At 45.6% G+C, this 27,583-nt stretch overlaps 1 protein-coding gene across 1 annotated transcript; it reads right to left on the reverse strand.

Annotated features, from left to right (window-relative positions):
- Positions 1-93: 93 nt before the first annotated feature.
- CYSLTR1 (cysteinyl leukotriene receptor 1) lies at positions 94-27,198 on the reverse strand. The gene is made up of 2 exons (XM_043974449.1): positions 26,843-27,198; positions 94-1,889 (listed from the first exon to the last, which is right to left on the reverse strand). Exon 2 carries the CDS (start codon positions 1,860-1,862, stop codon positions 843-845), a length of 1,020 nt encoding a protein of 339 aa, XP_043830384.1. The 5' UTR covers positions 1,863-1,889; positions 26,843-27,198; the 3' UTR covers positions 94-842.
- Between the last annotated feature and the right edge of the window lie 385 nt (positions 27,199-27,583).

Consider the following 27,583-nt stretch of genomic DNA (forward strand, 5'->3'; position numbering starts at 1 on the left):
TCACAGAGAGAGAGTGTGTGTGTGAGAGAGAGAGAGAGAAAGGGAGGAAGGAGAGAGAGAGAGAGAGAGAGAGAGAGAGAGAGAGAGAGAGAGAGAGAGAGGAGAAGAAGAAGAAGAAGAAGAAGAAGAAGAAGAAGAAGAAGAAGAAGAAGAATATGAAGAAGAAGGGGGAGGGAGGGAGGAATAGTACATACTTTGACAAAAAGAGATTTGGCCTTTGACCAGAGAAAGCTCCCTCAGGCTACAATTGTCTCCCTGTAAGGGGCCACGTGTTGGGAACATCCATTGCTATATCTTATACAACTCTGGCCCTTGTACGTTCTCTCTGGACCACGGAGTTACTCTCTGAACTCAATGTCCCTTGTCAGAGCTCTTACCAATGAAACAAAGTTCATGAGGTTCTTTCTGCTGTCATTATCCAAGGGGCTTCTTGCAAAGGTGAATACTGGGATGGTAGCTGAGTGTTAAGTGCCAACCCAAGGTACTGAGAGCCAAATCTCTGCCTTATGCAAAGCCACCATCTGAAGTAGATTTATTTATTATACTTTTTAGACTAAGGCTCATTTGTAAAGTATGGGCACAAACAGAAACAATGCTATACAGAATGTAGTTTTTGCTGTGAACTTAATTTTGTCCGCTTAGGAGTCAACATGGATGATAACATGGATGTAGAAATCAAGCAAATTTTGCAGGCAAAAATATCCAGATGTTTCTATTTTGCAACATTTAAATCTATCTATCTATCTACCTATCATCTATCATCTATCTATTTGATTATAGCAAGTAATTATTTGATTAACTGCTCTCATTGACATAAGAGAGCTTTCTACTTGGGGGTGACCCTATTCTTTGCATAATTCATCCACCTTTTCTTGGAAGGAGGTCTTCTTCTTAGGTACATAGGTCATGCTAGACAGAGAATGCTTTCTAAATGTGGACAGCCTCTGCCTGAAGTTACCCCCTGAAAAGAAATAGAGGAGTGGGTCAAAGCAACAATTTGATGCTGCCAGAGACAAGGTTATGACCACTGACTTCTGCATGGCAAGGACAGACTCACAGGTTATATTTTCACTGTTCAAAAAGTGAAGGTGGATTGTGCGTTGAATGTGATAGGGCATGAAACTGATCAAGAAGGCGGCTGTTACGACAATGATCATTCCTACAGCCTTCTTACGACTTGACAGATTCTTCTTCATTGAATTCTTTAATAAGGTCAAGATGATCATGGTGTAACAGACAATTATGGTAACAAATGGAATGATGAAGCCAAAGAACAATGAGACATAGTGCAAGGCCATCACTGTTTTCTTACCCTTTGGGTCTTGTGGGGGCTCAAAGCACTTGGTATTATTCCCTTCTTTATAGGTTTTGCTCATGAGAAAAAAGGGTGAGCTGGTCAGGATAACAAAAATCCAAATGGCTGCACTCACAACCCTGGCTTTTTTCTGGGTCACCAAGTTGATGTTTTGGACGGGGAATACTATGGCCACACAACGGAAAAAGCTCATGGCAGTCATAAAGAAGATACTACAATAGAGGTTGACATACAAAGCATAGGTACTGAGGCGACACAAGAAGTCCCCTAAGAACCAGATGCCTCGGTGAACATAATAAACTACCCGAAAAGGCAGCGTACACACACAGAGTAGGTCGGCCACAGCTAGGTTCACCATGTATACTTGGAAGGCTGATTTCTCATGGTAGGTCCTGATGAGGACATAGAGCACAAAGCCATTGCCGAAGAAGCCGATGACAGAGATCATTGAGTACACGGTGGAGTACACTTGGTTGCGGAAGTCATCGATAGTGGAGAGGCAGCTGGAGTTGTATCCAGGTCTTGTCATATTTCCTAACCCGTCCATGGTTCTCTGAGAATGTCCGCTTGGCACCTAGCATATAAAGATGAAACTGTCATGACCATTTTATGAGGCCATCAATTACAGGAAGTTCTCATGTTCCACTTCATAACTTCATCATGTATCATGTTAAAGCCAGGAGAGGGAGTCTTTTTTTCCGACCAAGGGATACTTCACTCACAGGAAAAAAATCGAGCAAGGGCCACATGCAAGGAAAAAGGAGCTTAATTTAGAATCACAGAAGATGAGAGCTGGAAGGACCTTGGAGGTCACCTAGCCCAACCCTCATTTGACAGAGGAGAAAGCTAAAGTCAATGTTTGGCCGGTAGCTTTGCTTTTTTCTGAGAGAGGCACATAGACATCAAAGGTCCAACTCCCTGATTTTCAAATTGAGAACAGAGAAAGGCATTCCTAACAACAATCCACTGAATATCTCCAGCTGGAATGTCTCACCCCCACTTTCAACTCCAGACATTCCAAACTGAAGTTCCCCATTGCCCCTCTGACCCCTGCTTTCTCTGTTCATTTCCAGGCTACACACCTTGGTGTCTTTTTGGACATCTTCCTTTCCCTTGCCTCCCATTGCCAACAAGTTGATCAATATTCTGGATCTGGTCAACTTCCCTGTATCTCCTTTTTCCCTCCCACTGTTTCCATCCTAGTTAAGTCCTCATGCATCCTACCCAGTCTCCTGGCCTTTAACAGTTCTCTCCTCTGATCCGTACCAATATGCTGCTAGGTTAACTTTCCTCATACAAAACTCAGATTATACTGTTGCCCTGCCTTGCATCTTTCTAGGCTAGGTTACCTCGAAGGCCCTTCTAGTTCTCATGCCAACTGAATTAAGTTCCAAATCCTCAGGCAGGTGGGCCTTGAAGGCCTTCCACATTCTGCTCCAGACATATTGCTGCCTCCTGAACCCTAGCCTACCTCCATGTTTTTGCTCATGCTTTTCTCTACCTCATCCTCATCTCTGCTTATTAACCTCATACCCATCTTCAAGGATAAACGGCACCCCATCCATGTTCCCAACTCCTGCTGTCCTTATTTTCTCCTTTTTTTACTTCACCTAACTTAACTTCGCCTCTTGTACTATTTGTACATCATGTAGCAGAGGGGCAGCGACCACATCTCCTTTGTAGCCTAGGGCCCAGCTCAGGGTTTTGCTCACAGTAGGGGCTCAATCCACATTTGCTGAGTGAAGACATTCTTCTTCAATGATTCTTCAAGGGGGGCTGTACCCCACTGGCCCATGGGACTGCATGGGACCCCACACACACTGGGAGGGTGCAACACACAAAGATTTGAATCAATACTCAACTTTCTTCTCATCAATTAGGTGGGAAGACAGAAAGAGGGGAAACAACTAATCTTAGGCAGAAGAGGTAAAGATTACTCTTAAGAATCCAACAGATGCTACAAAAAGCAAACTGGCATTAGATTATAATCTGGAAGTGGAGGTGGCTTTAGGCAAAAAGAAAATTTAACATTAACATTGTTTCATGAATGAAGAGAGGGAGAGAGATAAGGGGAGAGGAAGAAAGAGGGGGAGACAGAGAGGAATAGAGAGAGGGAGGGAAAAGAGAGGGTGTGAGAAAGAGGAAGAGGAGAGAGGAATAGAAAGAGAGGAGAGAGGAATAGAGAGATAGAGAAATAGGGGAGATAAGAGAAAGAAGAGAGGGGAGGGAGGAAGGAGGGAGAGAGGGAGAGGAAGAGGGAGAGGGAGAGCGAGAGGGAGAGAGACAGAGAGAGAGACAGAGAGAGGGAGAGAGAGAGAGAGAGAGAGAGAGAGAGAGAGAGAGAGAGAGAGAGAGAGAGAGAGAGAGAGATAGAGAGAGACAGGAGAGAGAGACAGACAGACAGAGACAGAGACAGACAGAGACAGAGACAGACAGAGAGACAGAGAGAGAACAAGAGAACGAGAATGAGAACTATGGTACTATGGTTTCTTGCCCTTTCTGCAGAGGGCTTCCTCCATAACAGGGACAATCTGCTGCTCCTGGCTCATCCTCAGGGAAAGCCAACATTCAGCATTGACAATGCACCCCCTGGTGGACATCAGGTTATTAACCCAGGTTTCCAGAGCAAATGAGAAACAGTCTGAGTGGGTTACACTAAAGGCAGGCTGAATGTTAGAAATAGAAGGGACCTTGTGTCCTTCTCAGTGTAACCTTCCTCCATTTGATGATGAGATAACTTCAGTCCAGAGAAACCAAGCCCAAGATCATTTGGCTACCAAGTAACAATCAGGGCCAGTGACTGAGAGGATTCCTGTGGCTATGGTGACTGTCTTCTTAGAGTTGTCAAAGGCTCCCAGTGCCCAGGATGTGGAAGTGGTTGCCCTATGTCTAATGGGTCCTGACTCTGCCCATCTCAGAGCCTGTTTCTCAGCGCATAAATAACTAGGCTTGGTTTGCACACGGTCGAGTTAGTTCTCAGATACCTGGGAGCTGCCACTTTGTTCTAGCAGCTAGTCCCATGGTTCCCTTTCTTATTTCTCTATAGCTTAACAAAGCTCCATTTGCTTAGCTGCTCTGCCCCTCTGCCATTTTATCAAACTGATGCAACACTTAGCTGTATCCATGTGACCTATCACTGGTCCATTCCCTCATTTTTTAGTTAAAGAAACTAGGGTTTGTCTGGAGAGATAACATGACTTGGCCAAGGCCATACCTGGCCCAAGTGGTGGAGTCAGGATTTGAATCCAGGTCTGCCCCTTTCCAGGGCTGGTGGAGGGTTGAGGTGGGACGGGTTGGGGTGGAAGAAGGACACTAGCGAATGGAAACAGCTAAAACCTATAAGGAATTGCAGAGTTAGCCTGTTTATTATTAGCTACACTACTTTGAGCAGTCGCTGGGTCTTAGTTTTCTCAGCGGTAAAGTAAGGGCATTGGATTAGGTGACTTCCAAGATTGATTCCTTCTCTGTTTAAAGCTTGTGGTCCTATGCAGGATGCCTGGTGAAGACCAGTATGGGACAAGGTAAAAAGCTATACTATTGGTCTGGTATTGAAACTATCTTCCCACAGAAAGAAGGTATAAACATCCCCATTTACCCCCACATTGGAGACTTTGTTCTGACATCAAAGATACCTCCTTGATGGGTTGTGATCACGCTTCTCTCCAGGTCCTCAGACATTGAGGATGATGACTGAATCTGCCTGAACCTGGCCTTGGGAGCCACTGGGAGAGCTGAGCTTCTGGGACTCGGAGATCAGGACCCAAGCTCCCACGAGGGAAGCCTGTGAGGACACCGTAGTCAAAGAGATGGCAGAAGTAGAAGGCAGGAATGGAGCATGGGATAATTCTGGTACTAAACCCTCTAGAGAGAAGAAAGGGAGCTCCCAGGCTATGAAGACAAGACTCAGTCTGAGCAGGAGCTGATGAGCAGAGCCATGGTGTGGAAGAACAAAGCAGAACTGGGACCTCTGTTAATATTGTGCTTCTATGGACAAGACAAGATGACCAGAGAGGCTCCTGGGAAGGTGAGGCTCACTAGAGGATGAGGGTTCAAGTTTCTCTGGACTCCAACCACTGGTCAGTACTAGAAGTTTGTAGTACTACAAAGGGTCCTTATTTTAAGATCTCGGTATTGTGGAAGACACCCATTGCCACTGCTGTGTCTACTCTGGCTCATAGAGGCATCTCCAAGGGTCAGGTTCAGGCATGAGACTAGCCATGAGTCAATCGAACATCCCCAGTCTCAGTGGGCTGGCTCAGTGCTCTCCCTAGAGCAAGGGAGACTGGTTCCATGCTAGAAGAGAAACTCAAATGTGATACTGATGGGGATGTTTATATAGTCCATAGTGTTTGATGCCAGAATGAGGGCCTTGACCTTTAACATTCTTGGCCTTGTAAAGACAGACATCATAGTCATCCCACTGTAACCCTTTGGGATTTTGCCCTAATTTGTTGTCTGAAATTCATTTCAGCCAGCTCTCCCATGAACTTTACTTTTATGTATGAATGATCTTTCATTCTTCTGGAGCCACTAGTATGAGATGAAGAATGGAAAAGGGACTGTCAGTGAAAAGTATCTGAGATGTCTCCTGGCCTTGGCATCAGGAGAGACCTGAGTGTGAATCTGGCCTTGGATACATTCTCTAGCTGAATGACCCTGGCCAAGTCACTTAACATTTCTAAGACTCTATTTTCTAAAACAGGAATAACACTCCTCACCACCAGATGGTGGTGGCGAGGATAAACTGAAAGTCTGCATGCAGAAATACATTTAAACCTTAAAGGGCTCTGGAGAAGTAGCTCCAGCCATCGGTTCCTGGTTGTTTCCCAGCTCCCTGACATGTCTGCTCTCTTGCTTTTCCAGGATTCAGGCCCTGCCATGGCAGGATGGAAAGATTTAGGAAGATTAGCCACTCTCCTGTATTCGCAGTGCTACTCACCCTCATCATTTAGAGAGTTGATAGAAAGCTGCCTGATGGTAGTCAAGGCTCCCACATTGAAGGAGCATCACCCTATTTCCTCACTAGGCATTTCCTCACTAGATGGCGCTATTGAGGTGGGTTCCCCCCCTCCCTGTGCTACTTTTCTGTTTGAAGACCCTCAATGCAAAGGTGTTATATAATTATACATAATTAGACAGTCTTACTGATCATTTGAAAATCCTTAGGGAGTTTATGTTCTGATGTCTTTTTAAACTGTACACAGAACTTTGAGCTAGAGGCGTCCAAAATGCTTGTTAGGGAATAAAAGATGAGCCTAATTACTCAATCAAAAGCTCCCAGAGCTCCCAGGAGAGTCTGTCTGGATGGAGCCCATTGCACTCTAGGCCAGTATTCATTGCCTCTCTGCCCCCACCTCAGAGGGGGCCATGCCGAGCAAATCTAACTAATCCCTCTTCCCCATGCCAACCCCTCCAATACTTGAAGACAATGATCATGTCCCTTCTAGACTTCCCTTTTCCAGGTGAAATATCCTCTCTTCCTTCAGCCAGTCCTCATATGACATGGATGTAAGGTCCGTCACTCTCCTGGTTGTCCAAGATGTTCTTCAGCTTATCAAAGTTTTTCTTAAAACAATACTCCAGCTGTGGAATTCTTGGACTACACTAAGAGAGAGATCAGGAGGCCAGAGCACATCTGGAACAATGGATCTTCTGCTCTGGGAGGGCAACCAGGATGGTGAAAGGCCTCAAGTCCATGCCATCTGGTGATTTGCTGAAGCAACCTGGGAGTGTTGAGCCTTTATGACATGACCAAGGTCTCTAGCATGTGACAGAGGAATCAATTTTGTTACCTTCAGCCCTGGAGGGCAGAACAAGGCAAGATGGAGGGAAGGTGCAGAGAGGCAGAGTTAGGCTTGATGTTATGTTGAAAAAATGAAAACAAACCAACATCATTACAGTTAGAGCTGTCCCAAAGTAGAATGGGTTGTCTCAGGGGTGGGGGCTGGGGCAGTGGGTTTCCCTCATTGTGGTTCAAATGGCATGTGGATGGCTACTTGTTGGGTGCATTGGAGGGAGGATTCTTTTTCTAGAATGAGTTGTATTTAGCGGGTTACTTAAGGCCCTTCCACCTCTGACACTCTGATTCATATGGAGCTTGAAGCCCGTCAGAACCCTCAGATCTTTTGGGGAGCCATGAGACAGGTTTGGGGCCCATCTGTGTCACTTCTTGGTTGTGTCATCTTGGGCTCACTTCCTCTTTGGGGGCTTCAGTTTCTTCTAGAAAATAAAGGGATCAGAATCTACTCCCTTGATGATCACTAAGGTCTTTTCTAGCTCTGAAGCCTAATATGTGTTGGCCACAACATTGGCTTTATATATATCATTTCATTTGAGCCCCAAAACAACCCCATCAGGTTGGTGTTATTGTTGATACCAAGGGGATTATTCTCATTTTACAGATGGGAAAACTGAAACTTGGAGAGGTTAAATGACAAATGACTTGCCCCCATAGTCACACCATTAGTTTGTATAGGAGGTAGGATTTGAACCTGGATCTACTCTAGTAGTCTTTTCATCATACTAAATGCTCAAAGTCACCACCCCTTGAGGTGACTTGCCTAAGGTCTATGGCTTAGTCAAGACCCGGAGAACCCTCGAATCCCAGCATACTTTATGCTACCTTATTATTATTAGTGTTTGCTTTATTTTCAACTTTTTAAGCACCTGACTTTTTTTTAGCTCTCTGGAGGATAGACAGTAGAAAAAATGAGGAAATAACCAACCAACCCTGCGATTACCATGGTATAGTTCATAACATGGCTACATGGCTACCTGGGTGATCAGATTACAATCCTAGAGAGCTGCAGAGGGCACTGAGAGGGTAAGTGACTTGGTCAGTGTCACACAGCCAGGATGTGTTAGAGGCCAAGGCTTCCTGACTTCTAGGTCTGCCCTCTGACTATTACACCATGCAATCAGTCTCTATATAGACTAAGGAAAAGCCTTCTTTCCCAGGGATAATAATAACAATGGGCAGCTAGGTGGCACAGTAGATAGAGCATTGACCCTGGAGTCAGGAGGACCTGAGTTCAAATCTGGCCTCCGACACTTAACCCTGCTGATTGCCTCAAAACATCTGGAACCATCCAGTCATCCTGATGTATATCTTGCCACTGGACCCAGGTGGCTCTGGAGGAAGGAGTGAGGCTGGTGACTTTGCTCAGCCCTCCCTCACTTAAATCCAATTCATTGCATGTCATGACATCTATTATGGTCCTCTTCAAGAATGAAGGACAAACAACTCCTATAATAACAGCTCATGTTTTTTATCACAGTGACAGAGTTAGGGCTTCTGAGTTCTCTCTTTCTTTGTATGTGGGTCATATATATATATATATATATATATATATATATATATATATATATATACATGTATATGTATGTGTATCCTATATATATAATCCCACATATATTCCATATTTATCTATCTATCTATCTATATCTCACTCTCTCTCTCTCTCTCTCTCTCTCTCTCTCTCACACACACACACACACATATGGGACTTGGTGACCTTTGATCCTGTCACTTGCATACTGGGGGGGGGTCACAGGGATCATTATTTCTACTCTCTGTATGAGGAAGCTGAGATTCCCAGGGACCTGTGAGCCAGCCAATATTATCCTGGCCTCCTCCTCTGCCCCCCGCCCCCGCCTCTACAAACCTATCTCTTATAGCACTCTAATGGAAGAAAGGAGAAAGAACAAACATTTGGGGACTTTTGGAAGTGAGGAATTTCCAGTGCAATGGCATTAGGAGCCAAGAAAGGTGAGAAAGGAGAGGTGGCGGCTGTCATGGAAGGGGCTCTGGCCTGGGAGGCAGCCACCTTGGACTGCAACCTCAGCTCAGCTCTCAACAAGCTGTGTGACTTTGGATGATTTGTGCAGCAATCAATCAATGAGTATTTCTTTAAGCCCTTACTAATGTGATCAGTTTCCTCACCTCTAAAATGAGGGAGTCAGAGAAGGTGTTCTCTGGGTACTCTGCAAACTTGACAAATTACAAGTCTCTACAAGGTGGTTTATTTTCTAATAGTATTCTAAGCAGACGAAGGCCCAATTTCTTTGATTTCTCTAAAGCTTGCTCCAGGCAGACTTGGTGGCCTATGAGTGTCCCCAAATGCTTCTGAATTAATCAATTTCCTGAATTTTCATCAATAAGCAATGATCTGATTATATAGATTTAGACTTAGAGCTAGAAAGAACCTTAGAAGTTATCAGGTTCAACACCTTCATTTTATAGATGAGGAAACTGAGGCATAGAAACGTTAAAGGACTTGCTCAAGGTCTTCCCATACATTCTGGTGAGTGTGGGTTGATATTACCTTTACCTTGGCAAAGGTAGAGCAGGTAGAATAGATTCTGATCTATAAGGTTTTTGGCCAGAAGTAATTCATGGATGGAAAAATGTTGAGGCGAGATAGAGGCAGGTCCAAGATGGCAGAGGAAAGGAAGTGAGCTCTCCAACTCATGACAGATCGCGCCAAAAAATCTCCAAATAATGCCATAGGACAATGCCTGGGGCAGCAAAACCCATAGAAGAATGTGCTGAAATCATCTTCTAACCAAGAATGGCTTGGAAGGTCAGAAGGAGGGAGCTACTTTGCTGAGACAGAAGGGGAGCCCAACCCCACAGTCACCCTGACACAGATCCAGTCCCAGGAAGGCTTCACCAGAGAAGGAGACCCCCAGAGCCTCTGAATCAGCTGAAGTGCCAGTGTCGTCTGGAACTAAGCTCATGGTCTGGTGAGAGGCTGAGCCCTTGGCAGGGGGGAGATTACAGGGGTCTATGCTGGTGCTGAGGCAGAACTTGGGTTTTTCACCCCAGCTGGGAACCAGGAGGTAGGCTTGAGTAGCAGTGGCCCAGGTCAGGGAGGGGCACAGGCTCCTCGGAGCTGACAACCAAAAAATGTTGAGGCCCATTACATTAGACAAAGAGGCTAAATTCTGGCCCAAGCTGCTTTTCTCTTAGGCGAGTAAGTGAGAGTCAAATCACTTCTTCACAGAGTTCAGGTTCTAATAGCAGACTTGTACATGTTGCTGAAAGCCCAGTAGACCTAGCTTTAGGCAGAACCACCACAAATAAGAGTCAGACATTTATAATAATTTAGTGTCGTGGATAGAATGCTGGACTTGAAATCGGGAAGCCCTAGGTTTTGAATCTTGTTTCGGATACTTAGTTATGTGATCTTAGGAAAGTCACTATTTCTCGGCCTCAGTTTCCTTACTTGTAAAATGGGGATAATGATGGCATCTCCCTCACAGGTTTATTGGAGGATCAAATGAGATCCAGTGTGTAAATTGCTTGTAAATCTTAAAATAGTGTGAGCTATTAATATCCAGAGTGACTCCCTCTTCCATTTGGATTCTTTGCTGAACATACTTCATGATAGTGGCAAATACCTTTGACTAGCATACATCTCCATATTTTCTGCCTTCCTTGATACTGACCTGCTCCATTAATATGCCAATATATTTCCTTTAACTGTCAAAAATGTTTAGTTATTTTTTTTCATCCCTTTCTATTTTTGAAGTTGCAAAGGACAAGAATTCAATAGTTTACAGTTTGGGAAATGACAGTGGTTTTGGCCACCCCCAATCTGGTTCCTGAAGCAAAGGCTCATCTTTCTTTTAGAATCAGTATTCTTCATTTGATGCTTTAAGGCTACAAGTAATGTAGCTGCAGGTCACTCAGAGGACAGTGAAGTACATGGGCATGAACAGGTTGTAACACATTCCCATCAAAGTTACAGAAGAGAGGGTGTGAAAGATGTCACTAGAGAGAAAAGGAAGTGAGACAATCATATAGCGAGAGTGAGGGATGAACAATGGCCAAGTTTGAATGTGATGTCCCATAGAAGATTTGTGGGAAGTCGTGGACAAGGGTCACACAGAATGAGAAGGTTGTGGTCTGTACCACTGAAGGGAATCCCCACACTGAGATTCCAAAGGCATTAAAATATGTCTGCCAGAGGTCCACAGCTTTCTTTTCTTCCTTGAGTTGATTTATTTTGGCTTTACGAATTGGAGCTTCCTTGCTAGTCTACTACAAGGCTAGAAACCCCAAATGTCATCTCTGGGTCTTCTGTCTCCTTTGTTTCCCATCTCCAGGCTCAGTTGTCCAACTTTACCATGCTCATTTGCTTGGCTCTGCTTTAGCACTTGTTATCTGATTGGCTCCTTTGGCTCAGTGCAGGCAGGCATTCAAGAAGTGTGCTTCTTGGTCTGCTTCCTTTGGATAAGGTGTCCTGTAATAGGTCAACCTTACTACAGCAAGCATCTCATTAATGGTGGAGGATCAGCCTGGTTAGTGAGCTTGGGACAGGGGGAGAAGCCAGAGAACACAGTAGACCTCGGAGAGTCCTTGGCTAGAAGAAGCACTGGGTGCCCCTTAAAGTGCTAGAGAAACATGAGTGGTCATTGCTGTTATAATGACACAGTGCTTTATACACATTGGGAGTTGCTTCAAAAGAGCTAAAGTGTTGGCAGGGGGGCTTAGAGAAAAAGAAAGTGAGTGGGCCTCCAGAGTCCATCTTAGGGACAGGGCACCGTGACCAGCTAACTCTGGACCCCTAGGCATCCTGGGAGGCTAGAGAGAAGTGGAATTCACTCAAGGGACCCAACTGCCTTGCCCTGACTTCCTGAGACTAACACCCTGAGTCCCCAGACAATATCTCTCCCTTGAGGATCCTCTCTCCCATCACCCTCTCCCCCCCAACCCCCTGTCGTTATAATAAACTGCACATCCCGCTGTGGGATTCTCTCTGAACCACTGAAATCCAGGCTGGGGACTTTTCAGGCGTCATTGTCTTCTTCTTTTTAAATATTGTACACACGAATTTTTCTAGTCCCTTAAAAGCCCCAAGTGGAACTGTCCTGCCTTAGGGCTCTCAGCCAGTCCCAAGAACTCGATTTAGGGCAAAGGGCAACTTTTTTTGCGGGACCGTGGAATGTGAGCTGAGCAGTCTCTCTATCCTCTGGCTTAGTCCTCTCTTAGAAAAAGTCACTTTGACTTTGGAATTTTGTTCCCACAGGATTGGATGAGAAAGTGTCTTTTGAACATTTCTCAAAATATCCATCTGTTAGCAATGAGTCTAAATTTGGGGAGCTGACATTACTGTCAATCCTCTGGTGGAGAAAAGCAAATGAAACACACCCTCTTCTGGTGGAAAAAGGGCCTCACCAATGCAGGGGCTATCAGTTGGTTCAATATTGACACAACAAGGGGATATTTCTGACCAAGAGCAAGGAGATGAGTGAAAAACACACACTGAACTTAGTTTAAGCTAGGAGGAATTGGTGAAAAAAATTAGAGAAAGGGGAACATAGAGTTTATTTTGAGGTCAGTTTTTCTGCTTTTAAAAAATATAATAACCTTTTGGAAGCCAAGACATGGGGGTGGGGCGGCACAGCTCAATGGAAAGAGCCTGTGGTTCAGAGGCAAGGGACCTGCTAGATGACCTTGGGCAAGTTATTTGATCTCGAAGGGTCTCTCAGTTTCCTCATGTGTAAAATAAAGGGGTTAAAGAGGTCAGTATGTCCTCCATGCCATCTTAGGGAGAGGGTACCCTAACCACTTCACTCTGGACCCCGAGGCAGGCTGGCAGGCTGGCAGGCTGGCAGGCTGGCAGGCTGGCAGGCTGGAGTGGAGGACCACTTGCCTTGGCCAGATTCCACACTCACCAGGCAGGACAATCCCACTAGGACTTTGGAAACTAGAATCTAGTTTACTTTTTTCAAAACTAGGCTGAAAACCACCCCAACTCCCAGATCTCCTTGCTTCCAATACAATCCTACAATGAGATTTATGGTTTGTTAGAATGATGGGAAAGATACTGGTAGGGAGAAACCTCAAGGGAGATGTTAACATCTCTGTGCTCCAGAGGGACCACTGAAACCACAGGCCCAGGAGACCACTTGGTGAGCATGGAATCAGGGCACGGATATATGGTCTTTTGAATGAGCCTCTAGTATTCATTCCAGCTCTGGGTCCATGAATCACCCGAGGCTTGCTCAAGTCACAGAGCTAAGCAATAACTGATAACTGGAGAAATCCAGTCAACAAGTGTTTATTAAATGCCTCTTCTGTGCAAAGCCCTATGCTAGGGCCATGGGGACCAAAAGACAAGAACAAAGCAAACAGACCCTGCCTTCAAGTGACTAACATTCTACTGGGAGGGCACAACATGTGTAGATTTAAGGCCAACTCAAGAGGGAGAGAATACTACCACCTGGGTTCAGCAGGAAGGGTTTCATGGAGGAGGTGGCAGCTGAGTTGGGCCTTGAAGGAAGATGACTGCTATGAGGTGATGAGGAGGAAGGCAGGACATTCCTGGCCTGGATGCTGCTGTGCATGGAGGCTAGAGATGCTGTGCTGAGGACTCCTTCAGTTCAAGGCTCCTGGCTGCAGTAAACATTATTTGGACATAGGAGGTTTTGTTTAAAGCCCATTAGGAGAATTAATTTGGCATGAGATAGTGTGTCTCATTGAGCAAGGCACATAAAGAGATCTGCCTGTTCTTCTTCCTCTTCCTCCTCTTTTGTTGTTGTTTCAGTCACTGACCTTTGGAGGTGTGAAAAGCAGAATGGGCTTGAAGCCAAAATGCTGGGCTTTGTGACCCTGTACAAAGTAATGAACTCCTTTGAGTCTCAGTTTCCTCATCTATAAAATGGACCTAACAGTCCATTCTCCAGGGCTGTGAAGTTCAAGTAAGATCATGTGGATAAAGTTTTAGAAAAACAGGTGAGCGATTATGATTTCAGTGTATTTCAGGCAGCGTGGTATGGTGGAAAGAAGCCAGGAAAACCGACATTCAAACCCTGCCAATGACACTAGCTGTGTGATTCTGGGCAAGTTCCTTAGCCTCTCAGTGGAATCTGTGTTGGCATCTGTGTTGGCAGAGGGAACATCCCCACCAACAGGATTTGAGATAATTCCAGTATAGTATTTAGCTGTAATTCAGGAAAACAAGTAATTACTAGAAGGCCAAGGATGGTGTCCTTTCTTACTCATTTCCCCCTCAAGTAAAATCATCAATCAATCAAACTGATAGTTGGATTGCGATATATAGTGGGTGAAACTGAGGTCAGTGGCTGCATCCAAGCCATAAGCTTCTTGAGGAAGAATGTCCTGGGCTAGGGATCAAAGGACCTGGGTTCAAATCCTGTTTCTGCCATCCCTTAGCTTTCTGACCTTGGAAAAGTGTCAGATTCCTTATCTATAAGACAAGGGGGGTGGGCTATGTTCTTTCTGGTTGAGAATTTCTTCTGTTTTTTCCTCTTTCATATTCACCCCTCTCTTCCCCCCAATTCATCTCTCCCCTACAATGGCTAGGACTGTGCTCTGGAGTCATTCACAATCGATGCTCTTGGCTGACCCATGGCTAATGAGGATGGTGTCAGAACAGCAAATGAGGGGAGGTTTGCACTTAAGCCAAGTATTTTAGGGCTGGAAGGAAGTTTAGGTCTCTTCCCTGCCCTTTTGTTAGATGGGAAAAAAGGCCCAAATCAGGTAGGATGGTGGTTAGTGGCAGAGCTGGGACTAGATCTCCTACCTTCTGCCTCCTGGTCTGGTGTTCTTTACCCTTTTCACCTCTGAGCCCTGTTAGCTTCTACATCTGTAAAAACAGGAGTCCTGCCAACCCTTACAGAGTCACTGGGAGAAAAACACTTTGCAAACTATAAAGCAGCATTATTTCCAGAAAGCTCTCATTCATTATGCTTCATTTCACTCCCTGAGCTCAGTCCACACTTCTTCCATAGCCTCCTTGCCAACCGCCAATGGCCAACGGCCTTGACTCCCCTTCCCCACTCTTCAGGGATGGAAGGGTGACCTTCAAATTGCCTCTGTCATTCTTCCTGGATGGGATGTGCCAATCTCCTCCTCAGTGACCTTATTTACCATCCCAGTAACTAAGTGACCCTCCCAAGAATGTAAGCTCCTAGGAGGTAAGAACTGTCTTTGGTTTGATTTGTGTCCCCAGCGCTTCACACCGTGTTTGGCACACAGAGCTTAATAGACTTTCACTCACTCACTCACTCACTCACTCACTCACTCACTCACTCACTCACTCACTCACTCACTCACTCACTCATTCAGCAGAGAAATGCATCTTGTTGTGGTGATTTCTAACATGCTGCCTCCCATCCAGACACATTATCTTGACCTGCCTTAAGACCCATGACTGAGACTTTTTTTTTGGTTTTGCTGGGCAATGAGGGTTAAGTGACTTGCCCAGGGTCACACAGCTAGTAAGTGTCAAGTGTCTGAGGCCAGATTTGAACTCAGGTACTCCTGACTCCAGGGCCGGTGCTCTATCCACTATGCCACCTAGCTGCCCCCCACTCCCCCCCACCCTGACTGAGATTTTGAAGAAGGTTGGCTGGAGTTGTTGCTCCAGTTAGTTTTATGCAACTCCAAGACTCAGTTTTTAGCCTTCAACTTTCCTCTCTCCATACTCCCTTGGAGCTCTTTTCCCCTATCCTGGCTCTATGTAGCTGCTTCTTCAAATCAACATCTGTGGTTCTAAATGTACATCTGCTGACCTCCAGACCCATCATTTCCTGCTGTATATTTCCATACAGATGACCTGGTGTCATTTGAAACTCAACATGAAATGCTCTGTAAGTTGTAAGCTTTTACCAAGTCAGAAAACAACTTGAATGTGGGGAATAAGGAAAGGGGCTAGGAGTCAGTGCAGAAAGACTAGATAGTATTATGTAGCAAGAGAATGGCATAAAGCAGAAGTTCTTCTTCCTGTGGGCAGATCTCAGGGAGTCCAAGAACTTGGATAGGAAAAACGATCTTTATTTGGGCTACCTCTAACAGAAAGTTAGCATTTCTTTCAATGATGAAATGTAGACAACAAACAACAGTAGAATTAGCAGATGGTTAGTGAAAATAAAGATGTAATTCTCTTTCTGTCCGAGTTCACAGACTCCCTGAAATTCATCAGTAGAAACCATAGATATTTTCAGATCCCATTAGAATTGTTGTAGATATCCTGAAAGAGATTTATGTTCACCACTGTTTGGAACTCATTATAGTTCTTAGACCTGCTGCTGGACGGAAGTCGTTTTGTCTACCCAGCAAGCTCTGCCAGCCTTCCAAAAAAGGGTCTGTGATCAAAAAAGGGTAAGAAAACCTTTGTCTAAGGGATAGATGATTTCATTCATTCGTTTAACAAAGATTTCAGGGCCCCTGTGAGCGAGGTGCTGGCCTGGCTATCCCCAAAGCCCAGAATGCTCCCCCCTCCTCACCTCTGCCTTTTGGATTCCTTCCACATTCAGCTCAAAGACCCCTTTCTGCAAGAGGCCTTTCCAGGTCCCTCTTCCCTCCCCCACACAACTCCTGGTGCCTTCTCTCGGAAATGATCTCCCATTTGTACTGTCTAGGTCCTGCACTCACACACCTGTTAGTATGTCATCTCCCCCCTCAATACTCTTTCAGGGTATATTTGCCTTTCTTTGTATCCCCACAACTGAGCATGATACATGCCACGTTAAGTACTTAGTAAATGCTTTTTGATTGATTGATTGACATCTATAGGGGGGGAGTTATGGAGAACTCTGAAAAGAGTTTAAAATGAATTTTTATTTTGTTTTTTTGTTTGTTTGTTTTTACAGGGCAATGAGGGTTAAGTGACTTGCCCAGGGTCACACAGCTAGTTAAGTGTCAAGTGTCTGAGGCTGGATTTGAACTCAGGTCCTCCTGAATCCAAGACCAGTGCTTTATCCACTGCGCCATCTAGCTGCCCCCTAAAATGAATTTTTAAAAGAAGACTAAGGAGATGGGTCCTGGAGAGGATTAGATGTCTTTGATATGTAGAAGACACTGGAGAATTATACTTAGAAGGAAGAGAGCAAAGGAGACAGAGTCCTGGATTTAGAAAGGATGAGTATAAGCTGGAGAAATCATGGCAAGGGTGATGGTGGATGTGGGCTACCAGGGCTAGATAAGAGTTGGAGGCCTATATGAAATCCACAGACCCAGGATGTGGCTGTCTGATAGCAACCCCTCGGGGAGGCTGATGCCTATTTCTGTATCTGAGGCTGCAGCTCAGTGGTGGATGAAAGGCATGGCTCGGCACGGCACTATGTCTTAGCTTCACATGCCATCTGACCACCCACCTAGGCCACCTCACCATCTTCCTGTCCATGGGGATGATTGGCTCTTCCCGACCTGGACCAGACATTAGCCTTGCACCTCTATATGCAGATTTTCCTGAGCCTGTGCTCTCTGAGTCTAGTTCTGAGGGAAATTCACTGATTTCTTTTTGGAGCTCCTGTCCTAGGGTCCCCGCCAGTCAATCAATCACTCCAACTAGCCCACTTAGCCCACTATATCTACTGACTGACCCTGGGCACCAACTCATGCTTCAGTTCTACACTGATTCCCATGGCCATGTCTCCATTGACTTGCCCTCCTTGGTTATCATTCTCCTTTATGTGTTGTCCTTCCTTATTAGAATGTAAGCTCTTTGAGAACAGGGGATGTTTGTCTGTCTCTCATATCTCCATCACTAGTATTCAACACAATACCTGATACATAGTAAGCAACAATTGCTTTTTCATTCATTCTGGTTTGGGATTCAAAGGACCTTACTTTGAATACTGCCCCTATTACTAATAACCTTTGTCAGTTAACTTTTCTAAGCCTCAGTTTCCTCTTCTGTAAAATGGGAGAGGGAGGCTGGACTAAATGTTCTCTTGGCTTCCTTATAGAAATTTGAAATTGTTGAACCTAGGTATTGCTCAGGAGAGCCTGAGACTTTAAAGCTGAAACAGTGTGGAATGTTCCTAGAACTGAAAAATGTACAAACCATTGGATGGCCTCAGTAGTGAAACCAAACTGATTATTTAATGGCAAATGATTAGTAGCTCACACTTCCCTCACATAAGTGGGATCAGAGAATGTGGAGCTGAAAAAGATCATTGTTCAATGTCCTAATTTTCTACAGAGGCCCAGAGAGGGATGTGACTTACGCAAGGTGATGTGGAGATTTGAACCCAGGGCCGGGTTTCTAAAAGCGACTTTAGCCCTTACTAAAGCCCTTGCTACTACGTTACCTTAGCTCCTAAAAGCCGGCCTGCCCCCATGTGCTAGGCTATTACAGACAAAGCTGTGGAAGTTAGGATATAGCCAAGGAGAAGAGTATGGGAGGTTTGCTGGAAAGAAAACAATGCAGCAGCCTTCAGAACCTGACCTGAGCTTATCTAAGCCAGTCCTATCCACCCAGTACTCTGCCATGTTCTATGTCTTGTTATTCCTTCTATCTGCCTCGCTGTGGCCTTGCCCAGGTCGTCTGTACCCTGACTTCTTAGAACCTTTAGCTTCCTTCCAGACTCACCTCCTGTGGGAAGCTTTGTCTCCTCTCTCTAGTTTTGACTTCTTTCTCCCTCCTCAATTTATTTCCTTTTCTGTTTACATGGGCCATCTCTCAGAAGAATGTCAGCTCTTTGAAGTCAGGGACTACTTATTTTTTTGTTTTTGTATCCTCAGAACCCAGCACAGTGACTGGCATGCAGGAGGCACTCAATAAATGCTGGTCAAAGTGAATGACATTTCTGACTTCTGCTCTGGGAGTTGGCAGCTTAATCATGGGACCCTATGGAAGACCAGAGGTATGGTGGATGAACACGGGTTCAGTCTAGCTGTGACATATGGTAGCTATGCAACCTTGGGCAAGTCACTCTACCTCATAAAGCTCTAGGTAAATTTCTAAGACTAAGTTGCAGAGAGGATGCTGGCTGGCATTGGTAGCGGGAGTTTCCTGATCAGAGAGTGCCACATACTAGTAAAATCACAGGTCTAGCCCCTATCCCTAGAGCTTGAGGCTCTAATGAAACTAATTATCTAATGATGATGATATTATGGTAATGTTGAGCTGCTAATAATGAATTCTAATGAGTTCTCTAATGTTTAACTGATCTGTTAAGGACCTACCTCCTTCTCCCACACAGAATGTCTCTCAGTCATTGGCATCATAAATCTTCTGTCATCCTGAACCACCCACCATCCAGCCCTTATTCCCCATCCTGAATGTTCTGGGTGGAAGTGACCTTTTGCTAACGTCTTGGTAACCTTTGATGAGGAAGAGAGCTTTGAAGCCCCATGATGGATCCCCATCAGAGGGCACCTACCTTTGAAATGTTTTGGTCTGGAATTTGTCTGAGCGTCTAGCCTCAAGAGCGGTACAAAGTAGAACCTGCCTTCAACCCAAGAAGTTGGCTTTGGGGGCTCAGAGCTCTGAGTGTAGCTACCAGCAGCCCGTCCCATTTCAATTAAAGAAGAAAATCAATCACAACATAGTAACAAGCAGTGCTTAGCAGGAAGGTAGTAGGGACACTTCTCTGTCATTAATCAGTTTCCTCCTCTGTAAAAGGGGTGGACCTGGGGTTGTATTAGAAAAGCTCTAAGGTCTCTTCTACCTCCAATCAGTCATATGAAATGGATCTGAAACCTTAAAAAGACAAAGACATATTTCAGAGCTCTCAAAGATGACAATCTCAGTTCATTGTTTCTTTTTCTGGAAAAATGAATAAGGAAGGCCTAAATGAAAATTCTACATACTTGCTGTGTGAACTCAGGCAAATCACTTGACCTCTCTGAGCTTCAGTTTCCTGATTTGAAAAATGAGGCCAGTAACAGCACTGACCTCACAGAGTTGTTGTGAGGATCAAATGAAATAATTTACATACAGCACTTTGCCAAGTCTCGACTGATTTAAAAATGCTAGCCAGTGCCACTACTGTCATGCCACTCTTTCTTTCCCTTTCTCCTAAAGTGCTGGCAAAAAACCCCAGCAAAGACAGCCTTTTGGGAGTACTTTCAAAAAGTCATCTCCACATGGGGCTTGGGATGCCTGACATCCTCAGAGCTGCACGACAACTTGACATGCCCAATTATTTGATTATTGTCCCGTTTTACAGATGAGGAAACTGTAGTGAGACAATGGGGTATTTAAGCTACATAGACAAGAGATAGAAAGGTTCTGAAGGCCAACATAGCTTCACCAATCTGCTTCTGCCATTGCTAGCCTGTGAGATCAGAGATTTAAGAGCAGGCAGGGAGCTGCTTCTGGGCAGGTGGAGAATTTCGGGGAACAGAGACAAAGTCTCACACTACTAAATGGTCCGGATCTACAAACCACCAGAACAAGGCAAGAAGACATGGGTATGTCTGTGGTCTACCTCACTGCATCCTTTGGGTCCCCTTCTTTGTCTGGCCCCGGGAAATGAGGCTGTCCAAGTCATTGCTCTCAGAAGGGTGGCTCTATCTAGGGAATAATAACTCAATCACTCAGATGGCCCAAAGATCTTAGCGTCTATAGGGAACAAAGCCTCTTAGCAACAGTCCCAAGCTGGAGGATGTCAGAAAAGGTGAAAAAATAACAGAAAGTGGTCAGCGTACTCAGGGATATCTAGGAGGAGTCTCTATATCTCCCTTTCTCCTCTCTTCATCTGAGTAAACGGGGCTGATTTAACTAGCCTGCAGCATTGGTCATCTACTCTACTCCCTTCATTTTACAGATGAGAAAAGGGGGCTGAAAGGTTAAGAGACTTGCCCAAGGTCACATAGCTGGTGTGTGGCAGAGCTGGCATGTGAACTCAAGTCTTCTTGTTGCCTTGAGCAGATGGGCTTAGGACAGCTCATTCAATAATTTTGAGTGAAAAGGTCAAGGAGCAAGAAGGTAGTCCTTGAAAGAAAGGAGAGGAAGCCAGACAGATTTATTTGGAGCCAAGAAATCCTACCTGGAGAGTGGGAGAATGGGAAGGCTAGGAGCTCAGCACCAGTTAGGTACTTCCATGGCTGGGGCAAGTCCTTTCCCCCTCTTTGAAGCAGAGTTTCCTTAGCTACATAACAAAGCCCTTTCCGAAATTCACATTGTATAACTGTGATACAACCCACTCTTCTCGAGTGACTAAAGTCCAAATCACTACAATTTTAGAGATAGGAAGCATCCTCTAAATACACTGTCCCATTGGAGTATGTCTTACGGGAGCCACTGGGATGGGACTTGAAATCATGCCACGTGAGTATCAAGTCCCAAAATGTTTAGTCTGGAAAAGATAAGATTTAGTTAGGGTAGGCACAACAGCTGTCTAAATATCTGGACGGAGGATTGGGGCTGTTATCTTGTTCAGTCGTGTTGGATTCTATATGGCTACATGGACGTTGTCCACGGGGTTTTCTTGGCAAAGATTCTGGCATGATTTGCCATTTCCTTTTCCATTGGGGCCCCGTTTTACAGATGAGGAACTAAGGCAAACAGGGATTAGGTGATCTGCCTAGCATCACACAGCTAGTAAGTATCTGAGGTCGAATCGGAACTTGGATCTTCCCGACTCCAGATCTGGTGCTCTATCCACTGAGCCACCTCATTTATTAGGTTCTAGAGTTAGGAGCAATGGGTACAAGTGTCACAAAGATAAATTTCAGCTCTGCATAGGGGAATGTTTCCAAATAATCAGAGATATTTAAAAGTGGGGTGGGCTGCTTCAGCAGGTAGTGAGTTCCTTATCATTGGAGGTCTTCAAGCAAAATATGAATGAGTACTTGTAAGGGATATTGCATGCTTTCCTAGGCATGGGTTGCTCTAGATGCCCTCTGAGGTTCCTTCTGTGTTGAAATTGTGAATTTTTAAAAAATTAGCCAAAGACCCCCATAAAATTGATCTTAGTGCAACATAAGAACTCTCCATGGCCTCTTCATATCCCAGGTTCTAATATACATTAGGGCCAAAGCCTGAAATAACACCTGGAGAGAATTAGGGTCCCGAGTTCCTACTGAGAAGAGATGGAACTGTGAGGGGTGGGAACCTTCTAGGTTCGATTCTCATTCCTTCCCTGCACAGGCGTCTTGATGTTTAACATGGCCAGAACCTGGGGCGACACATGCCACATAGACAGAGGCTGCCTGCCTAAATCATCTCCCCTGCCTTACAGCATGGAAGAGACGCTGCTCCTCTTGGGAGAGGGAGGTGCCCTACATGGCACACACTGGCGACACAATTACTGTGGACTCTGTGTTTTTCTCTGTTATAAGGGAGGGTTTTGTGGAATGGGAAGGACGTCCAGAAATGTCTGTGGCATAAAAAATAAAAGGCATCAATACAAATTTCCAAACCTTACAAACAAGGCAGTGAGCTCATGACCAAGGCCAATCTTCCTCAAGAGCAGGTGGGGTCCAAGAAGCTCCCCCTCCAGCATGCTGAATTTGGATGTCTATAGACAAGGGGGACAGATGCCTCCCATCCACTGGGCTTCTTAGGCCTCCTCAGGGAGGCAGCTTTGAGCAGGAAGGAAAAGGAGGGACTAGGCAGCAGATCCCTGAAAGCTGAGCTGGGGGTGGGGGTGGGCAGGGCCGGTGACCCTGGAGGATCTCCCAGTTGGGCTCTAGGCTAGAACTATTTCTAAGTGACACAGATCCTTAAAGGAAAGGTTTGTTTTTGAGGTGATGAGAAGGCAAAGAAGAATCCTTGGGATTGGAATGAGAAGACCTGGATCCCAGTCACAGTCCTGCCACTTAATAGCAAGTTGACTTTGGGCAAGTCACTCTCTAAGCCTCCTTTTCCCCATCTGTAATGATTATAATAACACTAACTCACTTGACACCACACTTTGAGGCTGGCAAAGTGCTTAACTATATACATGGTCTCATTTGATCCCCACTACAACTCTGAGAGGTCAATGCTATTATTATCCCCACTTTATGGATGAGGAAATTGAGGCTCACAGGAGTTAAGTGACTTGCTCAGGGTTACACAGCTAGGATGTGTCTAAGCCCAGATTTGGACTCATAGAATCATACATTTAGAGCTTGAAGGGGCCTTAAGAAGTGACTTGCTTGAAGTTACATGGGTAGTGAGTGAGTAGCTGAGGGAGGTTTCAAACAAGGTCCCTTGGGACTTGAAATCTAATGCTCTTTCCAGTGGATGATGCTTTCTGCTAGACTCCAAACCAAAAGCTCAACTACACCAAGAGGCTTCATCTTTAAAATGAGGATGATAATCTTGCCCTATAAAAAGCACCCCCTGAATAAGGTTCAGATTCCACTGACTGATGTGCAAGGCCTCACCTCCAGCCTCGATCTGGTACCACTCTGCTTTCCTCACGTTGTATCATTCCTCTAAGAAAAATTGGCACTCTAAGGAAGCTGGCCTAATACAGCCTTCCCTCTCCCTCTTCTAGGCCTTTGCTAATGTTATTTCCAAGGCTGGAATTCTTTCTTCCTCCCTCCTTCCCTCTTATCATTGTTCACTTGTCCTTCTGTTGTCGTCGCCGTTGTCGGTCAGTCGTGTCTGACTCTCCATGAGCCCATTTGGGGTTTTGTGGGCAGAGATCCTGGAGTGGTTTGCCATTTCCTTCTCCAGCTTATTTCAGAGAAGGAAACTGAGGCAAACAGGGGGAAGTGACTTTCCCAGGATCCCAGAGCTAGTGAGTGTCTGAGGCTGCATTTGAAATTAGAAGATGAGTCTTCCTGACCGCAGGCCCATCCAGCCACCCCCATTAAATTCCCAGCTAGCCTTTAAAGCCCATCTCAAATGGCCACTCTTCCACATGGCCTTCCCTGCTCAGGTCAGTAACAGCCTCCCCCTCTTACTTTACATAGTATGTCCTTTACCCCTCTCTTACACATTAACCATGGGCTACTGTGGATTATAGTTCTCTTTTTTTTCAAAATTTTTTTGGCAGGGCAGTGAGGGTTAAGTGACTTGCCCAAGGTCACACAGCTAGTAAGTATCAAGTGTCTGAGGCCAGATTTGAACTTAGGTCCTCCTGAATCCAGGGCTGGTGCTTTATCCACTGCGCCACCTAGCTGCCCCAGATGATAGTTCTCTTTCAGTGAGTCTCATCCCCATATTGGACTGTGAGGGCAGAAGCTGTGTACAATTGTGTTTCTCCTGGGTCTCAGCAATGTGAATGACACTGGAGAGTATACAGAACCCCATCCCAGCCCCCAAATGTATTCTTTTCATTATGGCTATGTGTATATAACACTCCCCAAACTTTCTGACAGAGAGGGGATGCTGATACAGATGCCCCAGGTCTATTTCCTCTTCTGTGCAAGAAGTGAGCTGGATTAGATGACTTCTGGAGTTCTTTCTAATGCCTGCTTTCTATGTTTATTGCCTTCACTGAATTGACCAATCTTCCTGTTCTTGGTCTAGGTTTCTAGTCTTATCATATTAGACCTGGAAGAGAGCTTAGAGTGTGGTTATGTAAACCATAGTGGCCCAGGGGCCAGTAAAGGGATCTTAGATCACAGATTGAGAGCTGGAAGGGGACTTAGAAAGCCATCTTATCCAAACCTCCACTTTTGACAGATAAAGAAATCAAGGTCTGGAGAGATGACATGTCCTGTCCATGAACACATACATAATAGGAGATTTAGCCAGGATTTGAATCCGGATCCTCTGACTTCAAAGCCAGTGCTTGTTCTGTTGTTCCAAGTGCTTCCTTACCTCTGAGGTAAAACACTAACTACTCTGCCTGGTGTTCTCCATCAATCTGGCTCCAATCTAATGGTCTGGCATGATTCCTATTATTCCCTTTTTGGACTCTCTGGTCCAGGCTTACTGAACATTTCATCTCTCAATGCCATATACTCCCCTGCCTCTTACAATGACCTCTCACATCTGCCTCCGAGTATTCCTAGATTCTTTCCACAGGAGGCCCTTCCCAAGTCCCCTCCAATTGTTAGTACTCTCCCCTCCTCAAATTACTTTGTATTTCCTTATCTGTGCAGGTTCAAAGTGCCCAGCACATAGTAGGGGCTTAATAAATGCATGTTGATTGATACTACATGGCATGGCCCCTGCAGAATGTCAGCTCCTTGAGGACAGGGATTGATTTAACTTTTTTTTTGTCTTTGTAACCCTAGTACCAAGTCTCCTATGCAAATTCACTTGGTTGAATTGACTCTAACAGCTGGCTAGCTATGTAAATAAAGTACTTCCCCTTTGTCTGAGACTATTTGCAAACCCAGAAGTCTTGCATTTGTCATGTATAGCCACTTACATGGAAATGATTTAGGAGTGGTTGGTAATCTATCCTGAAATCATTTAGAACCAAATGCGCTCCTAAGACCAGGCTTAGGTTGCATGTGGCATTCATATGACACCTACCTAATGTTCCCCACCTCCTTTTCTCCAGCTTCCAGGGCCTAGTCTGAGACTTAGAAGGTAGAACTAACAAATGAAACCAACCACAGCCAGCCAGCCCCCAGACAAAGCTGTTCGCTTGCTCCCAAAACCCATTTGTTGTTCATTGGACTTGGAATCAGAAAACCTGGTCTTGAGTCCCTAAGCCGACTGTAGTATATATACTATCGATGTGTTACTAAAGACAAGTTGCTAAAACTCTACAAGCCTCAGCTGTCTCACCTGGAAAATGGGCACACTTGTACTACTTCCCACCTTGCAAACTGGAAAATGCAATAGAAAAGGACTAAGTCATCTTCCTCATCCTCATCTTTCTCACCCGCACAAAGTTTTTGATTAGGGTGTTAGATCCAGGAAGCTTTGTGGAGCTTGGGGCTATACTTCATAAGACCTCAGGAAATCTTTGCTGTTGAACTGAATGCAAAGCTTAGGAAGCTCCTAAATGTGCCTGACTTCTACATTTCGGGTTAGGCCCTTCATCAACAGAAAGTCAAGAGCTGGAATATGGCAGAGGTGGGGCAGATCTGGAAAGAAAGTGTGAAGTATTAAAAGGAAGCTGAGCCGGGACCTTGGAACATGCAATGGAAGGCCGAAAAGGGTCCCTCTAGCATAAACTGGTTCTGAACTTGGGGGCTCTCCTCTGGGTTATGACACTTAGCTGTAGGCTCAAGGGCAAATCCCACCACCTTTCTGAGCCGCAGTCTCCCTATCTATAAAATGGGGATGCTGCTGCTAGCATTTGTGCTACCTCACTCACAGTCAGTCGAGAAGCATTGATTAAGCACTTACTATGTGCTGGGCACTCGGCTGTGTGCTGGAGATATAAAGAGGGCCTTATGTTCTAACGGTAGAGACAACATCTAAAGTAGTAGATCTAGCCCAGATACCTGTAGAGAAGCTACCCCTGGAAAAGGTGGGATTTGAGTTGTCTTGAAAGAAGGCAGAGATTCTAGGAGGGGGAGGGGAGGGGGCATCAAGCCCCTTGTTTGGCAGAGGAGGAAACCGAGGCCCAGAGAGGGGAGGTAAATGGTTAGCAAGGGGGTAGTTCTGGGCCAGTGTCTCTAGATTTCCAGTCTCTTTCTACTTTATCTCAGGAAAGGAAAGTGCAGCTAAAGGCAGCAAAAGCAAATGTCAGGAGGGCAGCTCTCCGTAGCTCTTAAAGCAGGTGGCTTCACCCAGGCAGAGGGGAACACCGGGCTGCCTGCCTCACTTAGCAGCAGGAAGAAAAGCATTCCCAGAGCTGCCCAACCTGAAGCCCCAAAGGGGATCCATGCTCTTTTCTGCCCTCCAAGGCTCCTGGGGATTGACAGAGACTGGCAAAAAGTCTTTTTCTAATACCTACCCACTGAAGGAAACTCCTTACCTTAGGAAAGGCTCAAGGCTGCCCGGTGGGGATCCTTGGCAAGTCACCCCCAGAAGGCAGTCCCAAAGGGTCCCGGCGATTCAAGCTGGCTGGTTCTGGGCTTCCCTCCCTAGGCGAGCTGGGCCGGGTGCTGGCTGCTCCTGTCTCCTCTCTTGTGAACTGCCACCATTCACATGGTGCCTGCCCTCTTAGGCAGCTTCTGCAGCCAGATCGGTCGCTGCTGTTTTGAGGAGGACCTCTTGCCTGGTGGGGAGAGGGCAGGGCACGCTGGCTAGTCAATATTCATAGTCTCCTTCCTCTTTCACATTAGTCTCCCCCCTCCTGCCCCCACCTCCTCCGGCTTTGAGTAGGAGAGAAGGGAGGGAAGGGAGGGAGGCAGAGAGGAAGGGGGGCAGTAATAATAGGAGTGAAAGGCTTGCAGGTTGTGTGGGGGTGGGTTGGAGAGTGGGTGGGCTCCTGTACCTCTTCCTCCGAACTCCCCAGGAAACCGTGCAGCTGCGGGGAGTATTGGGAGCAGAGAGGATTTTTATGAGGAGGGGTGGGGGTGGAGGAGTGTGTGTGTGGGGGGGTGAGCTGGATTATCTGTAGGCGGGGAAAAGTGGATCCTACCAGCATATGCTAATGTAACTGGCATGATGTGAAACTTGACTCTCAGGAAGGATAACAGTCGCACTTTTCCCCCCTTTCTTTTATTTTCAGTTTATGACACTTGTGGATATAGATTTATGGTGGAGAGCCCCT

This window comes from Dromiciops gliroides, chromosome X (genome assembly GCF_019393635.1).
Source record: "Dromiciops gliroides isolate mDroGli1 chromosome X, mDroGli1.pri, whole genome shotgun sequence".
Taxonomy (NCBI): domain Eukaryota; kingdom Metazoa; phylum Chordata; class Mammalia; order Microbiotheria; family Microbiotheriidae; genus Dromiciops; species Dromiciops gliroides.

Coding starts and splice junctions, on each gene's coding strand:
- CYSLTR1 (XM_043974449.1), bottom strand. CDS start 1,862: ATGGACGGGTTAGGAAATATGACAAGACCTGGATACAACTCCAGCTGC.